At 48.8% G+C, this 17,092-nt stretch overlaps 1 protein-coding gene across 2 annotated transcripts in view; it reads left to right on the forward strand.

Moving 5' to 3' along the window:
- The window catches only part of TBXAS1 (thromboxane A synthase 1), a 156,840-nt gene extending 141,116 nt beyond the window's left edge, over window positions 1-15,724 (forward strand). For both annotated transcript variants that reach the window (XM_059711959.1, XM_059711960.1), the window contains 4 exons: window positions 7,553-7,644; window positions 11,496-11,633; window positions 13,129-13,291; window positions 15,495-15,724. In XM_059711959.1, the coding sequence (XP_059567942.1) occupies window positions 7,553-7,644; window positions 11,496-11,633; window positions 13,129-13,291; window positions 15,495-15,569 (468 nt within the window). In that variant the 3' untranslated portion in view covers window positions 15,570-15,724. The remainder of the gene's footprint in view (window positions 1-7,552; window positions 7,645-11,495; window positions 11,634-13,128; window positions 13,292-15,494) is intronic.
- Window positions 15,725-17,092: the final 1,368 nt, after the last annotated feature.

Below are 17,092 nucleotides of genomic sequence, written 5' to 3' on the forward strand. Positions count from 1 at the left end.
CTGGGTAGGGGTGGGGGTGGGGGATAAATAGAGCAAGTTGATCACTCTCCACATTCCTGTGACATTTGTGACATTTATTCGGCCTGGCAGAGTGACCGGGATCTACTAATGCAGCAGGCTGTCCCTGGGGGAGAGGGGGGAGGTTGTGATGCATCAGACCATCCCAGATATGAAAGGCACCATGGACTTGCCCAATGCCACCTCCTACTGGTGAGTGATCCATGAATACCCTACAGAGACCTTGTCAGATGCTCAATAACAGCTTTTGGAAATCTCCAGTGGGCATGGGGCTTGTCTAGTTCCCTGTTAAGCTCCTTTCATTTGGCCTGGCCAGTGCGGCTTAGTGGTTGAGCATGGACCTATGAACCAGGAGGTCACAGTTTGATTCCCGGCCAGGGCACATGCCTGGGTTGTGGGCCTGATCCCAAGTAGGGGTGTGCAGGAGGCAGCCAATCAGTGATTCCCTTCATAATTGATGTTCCTATCTCTCTCTCCCTCTCCCTTCCTCTCCTTTCATTTGAATACCATTCCCTACATTGAGTCAAAGTCTTTCTCTCTGGGACTTAACCACTGGGCCTGATTCCGCCCTCAGTAACTACAGGGGAAATCCTTTCCCTTTGTCACACGCCTGCCGCCCAGCCACATGACAGCGCCCTTACTTCTCCCCTTGGCTTGCTCTGTAGCACACCTCCTAGGAGGGGTGTCGGTCCCTCCTGCTCCATCCCCTCTCCCCCTGCCCATCCTTCAACCCCACTGATGCTGGCTTTGGCGACCCCTCCCTCCCCCAGTTGGCTGATGCAGTGGCCTCCCCTAGTTCTTAATCTCCTGGGACGTGTCCAGGAGATCGGTGACACTGTCTGGGGTCCCTTCCTTCCCAGTCTCTCTGTCACCTGTCCCTGGACAGTCCTTATGGTTCATCCCTCAGCATCCAGCTTTCTTTCCCACCCCCATGCCAGAGCACTCATTCATCTCCCTGGGACCCTCCACCCACCTGCCAGGCGGAGCTCCTCCTGGGGGAGGCAGACCCACCTGCTTTGTCCACCCAGGAATGAAGCCTGGGGATCACTCTCATCTCGTCACTCCCTGACCCCTTATCTCCAAAGACCCACCTCCTTTAAGTAAGACAGATATTACTTAAGTAAAATATTATTTTTTAAAAAATTTTTAAAAAACCCACCTCCCCTGGTAAGTCTTCCCTTATTATAATGTATATCCTAGGGAGCTTTTAAGACAATACCAATTCCTGCCCCCCAACCCACACCAATTACTACTGAGTATTCTGCGGGGGAGGCCCTGGCCTCAGTGGGGAGAGCCAAGGTGGAGATGACTGCTCAGACTGCTTCTCTCTCTCAACCCCTTTTCCCTTTCCGAGGCGGACACTGGAATCGGAGCTCATCGCTTTTGCCTGGACTATCGCGTAGTCTCTCCTGTCTCATTTCCAAGCTCTTCCAAACATACAGCCTACACATCATTGCAAGGTCACGAAATACCCCTTTCAGCATTACCTCCACTCATTAGAAAGCGTCGATGGCTCCGTTACCCAATAATAAATCTGTGAATGAACAAGTATATGGTTTCCCAAATACGTAATAAGTTGTATGGTAGGTGATGTATCTTATCTCTTTTCCCCTCCCAACCCTCCAGCCCTGCAAAATGTATGTCAGGTGTCCAACGTTCACCTGGGAGACAGGGAACAAGAAGAATTTGTCTGCAAATTAAATGCAGAGAAAGTGGGCTGGGTGATTTAACTGTCACTTACTTAAGGGCTTATTTCTTTAAACATTATATACAATCAATGTGAATGATCCATGGCTATGGAGAGAACAGAATCCTAAATATTAAAAAGCAGCAGATAACCCAAAGACTCAGATCTAGTTGATTTTAGTGTATGTTTTATGCTTATGACTGCTTGTGTCTGATAATTGGGACAACTTTTAGAAATTAGGTAATTAGATGTTCCTAATTTGCCACCCCCTCCCCCCCCCCCACACACACACACTATAGGAATAAATAACTCAGCTCCCCAAATAATGCACTATTTTTTCTCTTGACCCTTTCCCGGAATAGAGATAGTGGTTAGATTGCAGCCCATTGGAGAGGGCAGGCAGAGAGGAGAGGAGGAACCCACAGTGAGAGAAAATAGAAGGAACCAGAGGGGGTGGTGACAAGCTGCTTTTCGGCTGATTCACGGTTAAAGTTTTAGGCAGTATGTACAACCAATGTGTAAAACCATTCAAAACATCTACAAAAGCTGAACGTGCACATCCCTTGTGACCCAGCAACTTGGTCCTAGGTATGTGTATCCCCAACAGAAACGTGCACATCTGCTCGCCCAAAGTCACGTACAAGATGTGCTCATAATGACCCCCACACTGGGAACAGCCAAACGCACAGAAAGGAGATGTGAGGTGGCACGCTGAGAGCAGGCACAGGACCCCTCCATGCCAGACCACGGATGACTTTCAAGACACAATATTGAGCACGAGAAGGCAGATGCAAACACCTACATATGTAAAGTTATTATAAAGACAAAAGTAATCTTTTGTGCGAGAGGACAGAATGGTTACCCTCGAGGGAGCTTCAGAGCTCTGGAAATCTTCCGTGTCTCAAGCTGACGCTGGTTACGCAGGTGTGCTTGCTTTGGGAAAATTCACTGAGCTACACTCTTGTTTGTGTTGTATTTTGTTGTATGTATGTTATGCTTCCAGAAATGGAAGGAAGGAAGGAAGGAAGGAAGGAAGGAAGGAAGGAAGGAAGGGAGGGAGGGAGGGAGGGAGGGAGGGAGGGAGGGAGGGAGGGAGGGAGGGAGGGAGGCCTAGGCAGCACGGCATGATGGGAAATGCTTGGCATCTGAAGATTTGGATTTAGTTCCAACTCTGCCATTTACTAGCTGTGTGACCTTGGACAAGCCATGGACCTCTCTGAATCTCTGCTTTCTTCATCAGTAAAATAGGCAACAAAATCTGCCTTAACACCTCACAGTGCAGTTGTGAGGACCAACGATACAATGGATGTAAAAGTCCTCCGGGCAGAAAAGTATGGGAGGAGGCAAGTGCTATTATTATAGATCTCTAAAGACAGACATTCCTGCGGGGTGAGCGCTATCAATAAAGCTCAAGTCAGGGTCATGGGCTGTGCGTGCTGACTGTGTGTGTGTGCACACTCAGGCTGGTTTATGTTCTTTCATTACATCTCCCCCTCCCCACCAATCTCTATGGCCTGGACCTCAGAGCACAGAGCACCTGGAATAAGCCATGTGTTCATGTGAGATGAGTCTGTCTCTTTCCTTTCAAAGTGGATATAAATAGATGCTATATATACTTTCCTAATTACTTTTTCTGATGTATGCATGTCTGCATCTAAACCTGCCAAATTCTTTAAACTAACACGTAGGACTTTCTGGGCATTGGCTAGGCAAGCCAGCGCTGTTGAAAGACCCTCCTCCGGCCCCTCTGTAACCATGACCTCTGCCCCCCATTGCCTCTTGCTCCAAGCCTGAAACCGCTCACTAGCCACGTCTACGGAATCTCCAAGCTGAGAGTCAGAGCTGAAAGGACCTCGGTGCCTCTGCTGCGAGACTTGGGCAGTGAGGAGCCCCCGCCTGCTCAGGCCTCGCCCTGAGGACTCCCTCCTCACCTTGGAGGCTGGTGGCAAGGGGAGGGGCTTCTCTTCTGGGTTTGTGGGCAAAAGGGCAAAGCCAGTGTCACCACACTCCCCTGGACTGGTTTCATGTTATAGTCTTATGTCCCCCGGAGAATCGGAGCGAATGGACATCTGTTCTTCATCTGGCTGCATGGCCCGTGGCTGTCCCGATGCTAGAATGCTGCATCCTAAGGGATGCCAAGTTCCCTGCCTCCTGGAGGGGAGGGAGGGCTGGGATGGCTCGGCCCGCTTTACATAGCGCTATGGGGCGGGGGCGGGGCAGAAGCACCCATCAACACTGCCTCAGGCTGCTGTTGCTGCGACTTGGGAGGCACAAAACTGAAGCCACCCTATTTCTATTTCCTTTAGCAAAATAGGACAATGATAACATTCCTATTAGCTCCCTGATCTCCAGGAAAAATCTTCTTTTCTTCTTCTTCTTCTTCTTCTTCTTCTTCTTCTTCTTCTTCTTCTTCTTCTTCTTCTTCTTCTTCTTTTTTTGTTAATCCTCATCTGAGGATATTTTTTCTATTGCTTTTCAGAGAGAGTGGAAGGAAGGGTGGGAGGGGGAAGAGGGGAAGAGAGGAAGAGAGAGAGAGAGAAACATCTATTGAAAGCATGTCAAACTCAAAGGCTAACATGGGCCAAATAAACGAGGCATGTGGCCCGTGAGCCATGAGTTTGACCTGCTTGATCTATTGGTTGCCTCCCACATGCACCCCAACTGGGGGTGGGAAGCAAACCTGTAACTCAGGTACGACCCTTAGGTGCGTGGCCAACACTCTAATCACTGAGCCACACAGGCCAGGGCTCTGGGGAAAATCTTTTTTTCTTTACATATATTTTTATTGATTTCAGAGAGGAAGGGAGAGGGAGAGAGATAGAAACAACAATGATGAGAGAGAATCATTGTTCGGCTGCCTCCCACACGCCTCCTACTGGGGATTGAGCCCGCAACCTGGGCATGTGCCCCTGATGGGAATCAAACCTGGGACCCTACAGTCTGCAGGCGATGCTCCATCCACTGAGCCAAACCAGCCAGGGCTGGGGAAAATCTCTTTGAAAGCAATGACATTTTTTATTTTCTTTTTCTCATGTACACTCCACATCATATTTAGGGTGTGTGTGTAGATGTGGGTGACTCAGTGTGTGTGTGTGTGTGTGTGTGTGTGTGTGTGTCTAGCTTACAGAGAAAATGTACACAATAATCTAAATGTAGCAAAGCGATATTAATAGGAGAGAGCAGTATGATTTCCTCTTCAAGGGCTTTATCTAAAGATTTTCCATGAAGTTCCTTTAACCATCAGTTTACTTATTGCATTTAGATATCGGTTTACAGATCCTAACCTATATGATCTAAACACTAAGAAACCAAGAACCTTAAAAATTACTGCCCATTCAAAATCAAATGCAAATGAAAAAAATCTCCGTAGAAATGAAGGAATGCTGGATTGGGAGTGTAAACCACAACACAAAGATCCAGTTTACCGTTTAAGTTTCTATTTTTCCCAATATTTATCCATTAAGTATTTAGTCGATATTTCCCAATGTTAAGTATTAGTAAATATTTAATACTGATTTTCAACCTTCTCAGGGCAGAGTCAACTTATGGCCACTCTAGTTTCAGGTAACTCCCACCCTACCCCACTTCCATTAAAGAGGAATCCCAGGCATCTCATCACATTGTCTGTAAATATTTCGGTATATATCTCTAAAAGAAAAGGGCTCTTTTCTAAAACACGCCCACCATACCATCCTCCCACTAAAAATAAACCGTATGTTCCTAAGCACACAGAATATCCCCTCAGGGTCCAAGGCCTTGTGATTGACGTGTTGTTGTTCTTATTGGTTTGAACCAGCATCCCAACAAGTCCACCCACTTTTCACCTGCTTCTTCTTATTCACTGTAAGGATCTCTGTTTAGACATCACTTCCTTCTAGCAGCTGCCCCATCCAAATGCCAGGATGTGTGCCCCTTGTCAGTTCTCCCACAGTGGGTCTCAAAGTAATGCCCCTGTGCCTAGCACAGTGCCTGGTCAATAGGATGCACCAACTCTCTCTGGTTGGATGAATAAGGAAATAAATGAGCTCCCAGAAAAGAGCTATAGTTCCCGTTCCTAAGCCCACATTCAGTATAAGGACTTGCTTAGGAGTCTGTTTCCCTGTGGAGCAGAGACTTAATCCTGTTGGATCCCAGCACCTAGCCCCCCACCTGGCACGCAGTAGGTGTTTGAGGGATTGCTGAATGAGTAACACTTGGGTTTCCATTCCAAGTTCCATCTGTGTGACTTGGAGGTTCATGGCTTCCCTCCCTGGGGCTCGTTTTTCCCACCTCTATGATGAAGAATCTGGATTCATGATTTCTAAGGTCCTTTGGGGTCTAACTTGTGATTCTGAGTTGGGGCCCAGCCTCCCGGGGAGTCCCCATTTGCCATACATTTGCTGCCCTCTGCTGGCAGGATTGGCTCACAACCTCTTTGTCCCAGATTTTCCTGAAAAGAACTACAGGCAGGCAAAACTAGGTCCCAGAGTGTGGGCTGGTCTGTAAATGGGAAGGGGACATAAAACATAGTCCCATTAAAACACAGAGGCCTGCGCCTCCCTCCACCCCATCCCGAAAGGAGGATCCTGAGGTAGCAGACAGACAGGAAGGCTAGCAGTGGTCTGACCCCTCAGGCTACACACGAGAACCTGGGGAGGGAAGGACTTCAAAAGAAAAGATGGGGCCCGGGCTCCCCTTAAGACCAATAATCAAATCAATAGTATGGACCAACGCTCCCTGGGTTGAATGAATAAGTAAAAGCATCCATCTGTATTAAAAGCCGTCCGCTGCAGCTCATGTTCCACCACATCAGAACTGCTGGGCCACACTAATGCTCACATGGGTAAGTTTAGCCAAAAGCTTAGAAGCACAGTTAAAAGCTCCTCCAGGGAAAGAATAAATGAAGGCTTTAACTTTATCATACAAATATCCCTTAGTCCGTCTTAGCACATTTTCTTTCAAACAGGCTCACCCAAACCCACAGGAGGCTGCGAACCCTCAAAGACCTTCAGACCTCCGTGCCGAACACTCAGTTTGGCGGGGCCTCGAATAATGTCATTTTGGTCAATGTCATTTCGCAGGGTGAGGGCCAGAGCAGGATGGTGCCACTGCAGTGGAAGTCGTCAGGGGGTGTCAGGGTTCCCCAACATGCGGTATTATTAGCTCCATACCTCCCCCACCCCCAGCATCTAATCAATGTTTCCCAATTTTTCCTAATCTGATAGGTGACAAACGGACTCTCATGATTTTCATTTGAATTCTTATCATGACAACTTGTATTTCTTCTTCCGTGCTTTGCCTCTTCATAGCCTTTGACCCTTTTTCTAATGAATTTCTCTTCTTAGCTCTTTGGGTTCTGCTACTATTTATTAATCCTTTATAAATGTTGCAAACTTTTCTTTCTTCTTTTTCTATTTCACTATTTGTCTTGTAAGTTTATTAGTCCCTACAACCACAGTTTCCTCATTTACTAGCTGTCTGGCCGGTTTGCTGGGAGGATTAAATAAGGTAGTGTCTGTACAATGCGTAGCCTGCTGCATCACCAGGTCTCCGTAAGTGCCAACGATGTTTCATAACTGAACTTCTCTATATGACACTCAGAGACCGCCCCCCCCCCCCCCCCCGCCCCAGCCTGGCCTCAATAGTATACTAGTAGCACCGTGAAACAAGCACAGAGGACATTCTGCTCAACAGGACATGCGGGGCGCTCATCACATGCCATCGCGGTGGTGTCAGCTTTGGATCTGGTGGGGGTTCCGTTTAAGTGTTTGCTCAAGTTGGAGCAGGACTCTAACGTGAAGGGAAAAGACAGAAGGCTGTGTACTTGGTCTAACTCGACACTCTTCCTTTGTCACATCCCTCGGTCAGATGGCCCCTGAGTACTGCAACCTCCAGGAAGGCCTGCCCTACCTGGACATGGTGATCGCGGAGACCTTGAGGATGTACCCACCGGCTTTCAGGTAGGCTCGCAGCCCCACCCTGCGCCCCAGGTCCCTTCAGCATCACTGCTTGGGGTCCTCACCTGTCCAGTCTGCCACCACCTGTGTTAGCAACGCTGGACTCAAGCTCCTTGGAGGCCGGATCTGAGTCTTGCATTTCTTTGTATCCCCTGGGGGCACCAGGTGTAATGCCTTCCATGCAATAAGCATTTTAACATGACCTTCCTCCCCACCCCAAGCTGGTCTCCTTGGCCTCCCAGCGTTAGATGGCTTTCGCCACTCCCCTGGCCCATTCCTTCCTTCCTTCATTCAGCAGCTTTTATTGAGCATCTGCCTTGTGCCATGCACTAGGAAATGAGCCACGTACAAAACAGAGACACACCCGTGCCCTTGGAGTTGACATTCCAGGGGGGGCCGCCAAGGCCTGGTCCCCAACAGCCCACACCTGTTCCGTCTTCGGAGCGCCAAGCCAAGGTCTGACTGCGCCATGCTGCACTGTTCCTCACTGCCTCCCTCCCTGGCACTTTCGGCCCTAACTATGCTTCGTGTTATATTTGGACACATTTCAGCTGCTCTGTAAAATGTCTCCACTGTACATCCGGCCACGCTAGCCTGTGGCGCCTTGAGAGCAGGAGCCAGGCCACCTGCTTCTCTCAAAGTCCCCCTAAACCAGGCATCTCATGGAGCCGGGCCTCCCTTCAGGTCTAGACTTCAGGCTCCAGAATCAGAAGCCACACAATAAAGTCCATCCACATTTCTATGAATGAATAAACCACAAGGAGATATAAGAAAACGTGGATGATTTGCAGATATCTTGAAATTATATTCCAAAAACATCACTAGAGAGTGTGTTTGTAGATATTGTCCAATATGTTCGGGCCCAGAGCAAATGTAGAGAATTCCAGGGTGTGAGTCATGATTCGTGGTCCCCGAGCACACAAGGCTTCCGTCACCTGCCTGGAAGCAGTGGTGACGCCAGGCCTGCCTGCTCCCCTGGGGCCAGGGTGAGGAGTGACTCCACGGGCCTTCCCTGATTTGGAGGGAGCCGCAAAGCAAACTGTATCCAATCTTCGTTTTTTAATGATTTATATCCAACATCCTTCTAATAGAACTTGGGCGGCTGCTATACACATTAAAAGAAAATTCAAAATAAGACATTCAGGGACACAACAAAGACCGTCAAAAGGAAAGAAGCCTTTAGGGGGCCCCAGAGACACCGGTGTCCCAGGTCAGGCCCGCGGGTGCCGGGGCTCCTGGCACAGGGGGAACTCAGCTGAGTTGAACAGTTGTGTTCTCTAGGGGGAGGAAAGTGTATAAACTCATCAAAGACACATCATTTCCTGGATCTAAACTCAATCAAAAATTCATCACCAGACCTTGAATAGATGATGTGTTGAGTGACAAAGTGATCAAGCTCTTAAACACAAAATGCCGCGGCCAGTTCTCCAGTCCTCCTGCTGGCCTGTCTCCGCAGCACCATGTGAGCAAGTCGGCAACAGCACCGCGCCTGGGAAATAGCACCCTGGCGCTCCCACTCGGGACAGGACAGGAACCAGAGTACCTGGATGCATTTGTTAAAATTCCCCCATAAAGTCGCATATAGTGCAGTGACCTATACTGACAGAATGGGTCTAGGCCAGTGATCTTTCTACCTTTCTCATGGCACACATTAACTAATTACTAAAATTCTGTGGCATGCCAAAAAGTACAATTTTTGCAGGTCTGACAAAAAAAATAGGTATAATTTTTTAGCTATTGTTGTTGGCTGTTGGCAATTTTTAATTTGACAATCTAAAGGAAAAGAGGTCAGGCCCCCTGACTAGTCAGGTATTGCACGTTTTAAAAAGTCGTATGGCACGCCAGTTGAAAATCGCTGGTCTAGGTATAAAGTCAGGACAGTCTTGGCCCAGCCCTGAGTTTACTGTGTGACCTTGGCTTAGTTCTGTACTGCTCTGTGCCCCTGTGTCCTGAGTGTTCAATGGGCACATGTGCCTGCCCCACGGAATACAGTGAGAATCAGTGGGATAGTGATGGGAAAACGCACTCCCCTCTGAGCAGCCTGCCATGGAAGGTATGAGGTAAAGAGCAAGAGGCACTGAGCTTCGAGTCGAGTGGCCATCTTCCAGTCCTGCTCCAACCCCGGGCACTCCATGATCTCCTGAGCCTCACCTTCCTCTACCCCTACTCCATTGGCATTTTAAACTGTATCAGCTCTGCTGATTTCTGTTATCAAACAACAAAAATGAGACAGGCAAACCATCATTATTCTCACCCAAACAAGAGGCCAATTCGCTTTGGCCCAGGCATAGGATTTGAGGTGAATGTAAAGAGAGTGAGAATTTTATTATTCTATTCTATTCTAGTCTAGTCTAATTCTATTCTTCTATTCCATTTTATTATTCCTTTAATCTCAGAAAAAGCCTGCTAGCTTTTCCCAAGCACTGATACAACTTGACTGACACCCTCATCTATAAAAATAACTCAGAATGGCCCTTATGAAAAACATAATTCTTATTGAAAGGTTATTAATGTGAGTCCAATTTCTATGCAGTAGGATTCAGAGATTTTTTTTCTGGCCTTTTATGCAGCCTAACCGAGCCAGAGAGGCCACCATGTTCAGAAGGGAGGCCCTGTTTTCTGTTTTGTAGGGGGCTTTGCATCCAGGTCCAAGCTATTTCCGGTAAAGATGACAAAGAAGGGATGCCAGGGAGTAGCCTTGTTTGATCCTTTTTGAGCTGAGGTTGTACACCCCTCCCCCCATCTTCCTGCTCAAAACTGGGGTTTTGCTCCCAGATGCATACACATATTAACTGCATTAGTAACTGAGGATCTGAATGGGGCCCCACAACCCTGCCTCTCAGGCTCCTGACTCTTACATTAAATGCTCATAACAGAGTGATGAATGCTGCAAGGAGCTGTGGTTGCTGTTAATATCTTTTATAGCTATAATTAATAATTTTATCTCCTCTAAGATATTGAGGGAAGCCCAGTCCTACCACTTGAAGCAAAAGCCAACATAGATTATTTTTAATTTTTTAAAAATTATTTATATTACCAAAACAATATGCTTATACCTAAAAAATACCCCCAAAAACTAAACAACACAGAAGGATCCAAAGAAAAAGTTGTCAGCCTGGTGCCCTACCATCCTCCACCCCAGTCCCATCCCCTAGAGGAGATAATGGGAGTTTAGGAATTCTTCCAGAAATTGTCTGTCCATATGCAAACATAGATAGTGTAGCCCTTAAAAAAAATTAGAACATAAAAGGCATTATGCCATGGCCATTCAATAAAATAAACCATCTGACCAGAAGCATTTCTCTCTGGTGGAACTTATCCATAGTGACACAGACAATATATGGGGAACAGATTTTCAAACTCAAATTTCCGTTAGGTAAAGCGAAGGGTGAGGGAGGGTGTGGCCATGTAAACTCTTATCAGAAATAAGCCCTTCAAAGGCACCCATGTGCCCCCAACCCAGGCATAAGACAGGCTTCAGGCTGGATGAAGGAAGGAGCAGTGACTGCGCTTTCACCAAGGGCCAGGCCAGTCTAAGGAGCCTAGAGCAAGCATGTCAAACTCGTGGCCCTCAGGCCACATGCCTCATTTATTTGGCCAGTGTTAGCCTTTGAGTTTGACATGCTTGGCCAAGGCTGCAGGGCCCTGGGCAGTAGAGACTTACTGGGGTGGGGTGGGTAGGTCTTTGTCACTCCCCGAAGGGGACAGGGCCTCCTCTTCCCTTGTCCCTCATTCCATACTTCAGACCCAGAACCCCTTTGCCCCGGCATCACCCCACCCTAGCTCTCCTCATCTCTATTCTGCATCAAGGCCGGGGTGACCCGTTGTTCCCCCCTCCCTCCCCGCCCCCACAGGTTCACACGGGAGGCGGCACAGGACTGCGAGTTGCTGGGGCAGCGCATTCCCGCGGGCACAGTGGTCGAAATGGCTGTGGGCGCCTTACACCATGACCCGGAGCACTGGCCACGTCCAGAGGCCTTTGACCCCGAGAGGTGAGCACCGCCCCTTCAAATGGGCCCCTGAGGGAGGTGAGCGAAGGGGAGAGATTGTAGGTGGCTGCCTAGAGACACAGATTTGGTAAAGATCTAGTACCATTGTCCCCTGTCAAAAGCCAAGGCAATCATATTGTACCACTTTTAAAAGCCCCAAACAGAATCCAAAGAGTTAGCATTTCAGCAGCACTGCACGCAAGGAACAAGGCAATTTCAAGTGGGTGTCTTCTGTTTGTTCAAACCAGGACACAGGACACCGGATCATATTTCAGGTGTGCACGGGAAAGTAACACAACATCTTTTCCTTTTTAAAAAATGGAGCCTAATCCAAAACAAGAAGATCAACACAATTTCTCCAGGAATTCATGAGAACCAGCTAGACTAACATGGCAGACCTGGACCACCTCCGGCCCCTACGTGGGATGTGGTCCCTTGTTTACACTTCATTTCTAGGCTCCCAGGCTTAAAATGTCTGCACCGGTATTCACAGCCCCTCCTCAAAAGAACGCATTTCTATCCCTTCCTGTGCGATCTGGCCAGGGAGGGCTGGTCAGGCAGCAGGTGGGCTCCATCTTCAGCGCTTCCAGCTTCCCGGGGACCCAACCCCAGCTCTACAACCAGCCACAGGGAAGCTGTGGGCAGCGGGGCCTAGACAAACTATACCCTGCTGCACAGCAGCTCCTGGAAATAAAGATCAGGAACCATAAACAGTGGCCGCCGGGCTTATAGCATCATCTTTGAAACAAACATTGCATTAATATTCAGTTGAAAAAAGGGATGGGGGGTCCAGGATACCTTGGGCCCAGAAAAGTGTGGAGCTGGTAAGACGTGAGCTGGCTACCACACAACAATGGCTGTCACCTAGCTTTACTGCCACGAAACACGTGCGGCACACGCTGCCATGTGTAGCAGATAGGCAATTCCTCAGAGGAAGGCCTTCCGTGGTTCAAGTACCACAGCCTCCGGTAGTTCCATTTCACTGCTTGAACCAGAGGGGCAAGGACAGCTGGCAGGACCTGGCCTTGGGGCAGGAGAGGAGGACCAGGGCCCAGGGACCCTTCTTAGGAAGTATGGCTGGTGTCACCTCTGGCTGATGGAGAAGGTGGAGCCCAGGGTCTAGGTAAGGGCTGTGGTTTCTTTAAGGCTCTTACCTTTCTGGATCATAGTGAGCCCGCAGGCTCGTTAACAGCACGAGGGGCTGTAGGAGGGCAGGAAGGCAACATTGACTGTCCAGGTGATTCTTTTCATTCAAAATGCCTTTGCAGGAAGGGAGGAGGGGGGTGGAACGAAAGCTCAGGGATTAGCAGCCACCAGCTCCATAGTTTGGGGACAGGCCCGAGAGAAAACGGGATTCTGTTGACTTCGGTGGAGGTTAGGCCCGCTTGGTAGGATCGTCACCTCTGATGTAGGGGACCCTCAGCCAGACCCAGTGGCTGAAGAGGCCCCGAAGTGGAGGCAGGTGTCCTGGGCCAACCCTGACTGCGCTGACTCACAGGTTCACAGCTGAGGCCCAGAGGTGCCGGCGACCCTTCACCTACCTGCCATTCGGAGCGGGTCCCCGGAGCTGCCTCGGGGTGCGGCTGGGATTGCTGGAGGTCAAGCTGACACTGCTCCACCTCCTGAGCAAGTTCCGGTTTGAAGTCTGCCCTGAGACTCAGGTGAGCCCCCTGCTGGTGAGCCCTGCTGCTCCTGGCTCAGGCGTGTTCACTGCGTTGTCTGCACTGCAGCTGGCCTAATATTATTATTATTCTTATTCTTTGTACAGTAGGGTTAGCCCTCATGATGCTATAGCCCTTCCCTCCTTGGCAAAGAGAATCCAAGGTAGGTTTTATTATTCCCATTTTCAGACGAGGAGAGGTTAAATAACTTGCCTGAGGTCAAATAGTTGGACTACAGGTTCCGTGAGGACAGGGAACAAGTTTGTCATATTTATTGTTCGGTGCCTCAGCACCCAGCTTAATGCCAGGCACATGGCAGATGCTCATTCATTCATTCAACAAACATCAACAAGCAAATGAATGACTAACCATAGTGAAGAAACTGGGGTTCAAATCAGATCTTGCTCATTTCCAAGTCCTCCCTCTCCTCCACATCCAGCAGCCTGCCTGCAAGGGGCTAGCTGTTCCCCACACAACTGGAACTTCGCTCTCCTCCATGCTTTTTTGGAACTCCCCTGCACAGCAGTAGACCTGGACCAGAGCGCATAGGGGACAGATAAGGACATAGTGACAGATGGTGACAACTTCTAGATCCAGAGTGGCACTGCCCCTCTCCCCCAGCAAACAGGGAGACTGGGGTGGGTGCTGGTCCAGGAGGAATAAGGAGTTCAGTTGGGCTAAAAAAGATATTGGATGTGAAAATGTCCACCAAGTTCTGATGGTCACTGCTGAAGAGAGGAGGGACAAATTGGGAGCACAGAGTTGAGCCAAAGCAGATGAGGGAACAGAGAAAGAAGGCAGGTCTGACTGCCCTAGGTCTTCCACGTGTGCAAGACTTCCTTCTGGGGTTTGCCTCATTACCCTTCATCTTGACATACAGTACAGTGGCTGGACCAATGTCCCCAACCCCTGCTTATGCCTGGCACTTCCCAGCTCAAGAACCAGCCATGAGTCTGGAGCCTGCTGATCTGGGGAGAACTTATCTGAGCCCATTTTACATTCCCCGCCCCAACTTCCCACTCTAAGAGTGTTCTACCTGCTCAGGCTACTGCCCCGACCTGGAATGTCCTCTCTTCAACTTTCCACCCCAAGTCTAGTCCCATCCTCCACATTCCTGGGTGTTGCCTCAAATCCCGAAGTGACTCCTGAGAAGTTCTGCTCACATGGCTTCTCCCATTCCTAGACCCACCTCAGGAGTCACCTCCTCCAGAAAGCCCTCCCTGACTTCGCTAGCCCCAAATGACCTCCTCTTTTATGAAGTCCAATGGTGTTTCTAGTTTGTCTAGGCCTGCACTAATACAGGAGCTACTAGCCACATGTGGCTATTTAAATGTTAATGATTAAATCAAATAAAAAATTCAGCCCCTTTTCCACTAACCACATTTCAAGCATTCAACAGCTACATAATGCTAGTGGCTAGCGTACAGGATAGCACAGGTCTAGACCATCTTGCTTCTGGGGCATAGAACTGGTCTCCCATCTGAACTATAATCCTCAAAGACATCTGACAATTCTGCCAAGGCCCCAGTAGTAAGGCCTGGTGACTCTTCTTTCCTCGAAAGGGTTCATGTGAGCCACTGAACCATCATTTTACATATGGTTCCAGGGGCTACCCTGCTTCTTAAGTATTTCTTTGGTGTTTCTTCCAAGACCCCAGCCCACCAGGGATCTTCCTTGTAAGACATAAGGAAAGCTTTCTGCATGGCACTGAGGTCAGACCACAGCACGCTTGAGCAGGGAACAGCATGAGGCCCAACTCCCCAAAGTCCTTCCCAGAGAGGCTGCTCAGTGTCTGGCTGGGCACAGGGAGGGAGATGGAGATGAGAAGAGTTTGAGGCTTGGCTCTTTATTTTCTAGTCATGTGATCTTGAACAAGTCACTTGGCCTCTCTGAACCTTCATTTCTTCATTTGCAAAGTGAGCCACTACTACCTCTTTTGCAGGGTTCTTGGGAGAATAAATGGGAATTATTAACACAGGAAAGGGGGGATGAGCACCAGTGCTGCAGGGCCCAGTGCCTAGTCCTGGAGAAGCAGCTCTGCTGGGTCCGAGGGGTCCTGATGGGAGGCTGCATTGTTTGCTCCTGGCTCAACTCTCTGAGACCTCAGCCGAATTTCCATAACCCTGCTTCAGGCCCGGTTCCAAGAATGTTTTCCTGTGGATGTGTTTAACTGTGACAAATATTTTAATCTCCTCTACCTTAGGTACCACTGCAGCTAGAATCCAAATCTGCCCTAAGTCCAAAAAATGGTGTCTACATCAAGATTGTCTCCCGCTGACACAGTTACAACAGCACCTTCTAATTCAAAGAAAACCCTTGTGGAAATTCAGATTTGGGGGCAACGTCACCTAAGTAATTTAAAGGGTGCCTGGCATACAAGTATAAAAGAGGTCATTTCCGTAACATTTCCTAAATGTTTAATAAACATTTGTTTGTTACACTTAGTTTTATCTTTGTCAATGGTGTTTGAACGACAGATCCCCCTCTCTCAATAAGGAATTGCTGATATATAAGTGAAACTGTAGCTTTGACAAAATGACTGAGAACTTGGGGTTTTGTCCTGGCCTCAGGATGGAAGGAATTGACACAGGGGCATTGTGCTGAGCTGTCCTGATGGTACCAGCTCAGAGGCCTTTTCAGCTTCTGGTGCTTTGCAGTATTTGACTAAGGCAATGACATTCAGAAGTTCAACTTCAAAGGTGGTTCAAAAGCTTTATTATTCTTTGATATTTCTAGGTAGGGTAATACTGACTTCTTAAGTTTCAATGTACATAAAAGTGATAGAGGCTAAAGTGTACTTTTTCTTTTTAAGAGCATCATCTTTTAATTTTGATCAATTAAAATAGAGGTGAATGTTAGTTATTGTATGCTGAGAAGTTTAAATTCAACAAAGAACTTGCAAATTGAATCCCAGATCTCCCACCAGCAGCCATGCTCTTGCCACCTCCCTGAGCCTCAGTTTTCCCATCTGTAAAGCAAGGAGGCTGACCAAGATCAAAGACCTTTTCCTCTATCTGACCTCTGAGCAGCATTAAGGGGCTAAATGCCATATAGATAATAGGAATCTGTGAGCATGGATGGGATACCCAGATGCTGACCCACCTTTAGAAAGTTCAGGCTGTTTCAGGTGAGCTGGCAGAATAGGTTGCCACATATCCGTGGCTGGAAATGCTGCCTCTGCTGTGAATTCTTCTCCCTCCAGCCCAGAGCTCCCCATGCTTCACCCAAAGGGCTCCCCTGAAAGTTCCTGAGAGGAAGGCAGCCTTGTTTCCCAGCACTGCCCCAGCCCTGGTTGTTGCCCATCCTCTAGGACAGTGGTCTGCAAACTGCGGCTCGCGAGCCACATGCGGCTCTTTGGCCCCTTGAGTGTGGCTCTTCCACAAAATACCACATGCGGGCGCGCATGTACAGTGCGATTGAAACTTCGTGGCGCATGCGCAGAAGTGGGTATTTTGTGGACGAGCCACACTCAAGGGGCCAAAGAGCCGCAGTTTGTGGACCACTGCTCTAGGAGGTCCCACCAGCCCATCACAACCCTCTCACACACTTGCTGCCCACCACCTGCTCATCTCTGGAACCCAGCCCCTTTGAGGTGCCCAGCCCAGGGGCTCAGACTCACTGGGAAAAACCATCCATTCCCATTCCCAGTGACCCATTTGCTCCCCTGATGGCCCCACTTGTCTCCCCTAGTCCCTGACCCCCCATGGCCATCACAGAACCTCATCCTGCAGAAGGGCCCAGCTGAGCACCTGGCTCCCTAGTTGAGGTGCAGGTCCACACCTGACACCCCAGCCCATCAAC

The sequence above is a fragment of the Myotis daubentonii genome, chromosome 10 (genome assembly GCF_963259705.1).
Source record: "Myotis daubentonii chromosome 10, mMyoDau2.1, whole genome shotgun sequence".
In the NCBI taxonomy this organism is placed as follows: Eukaryota; Metazoa; Chordata; class Mammalia; order Chiroptera; family Vespertilionidae; genus Myotis; species Myotis daubentonii.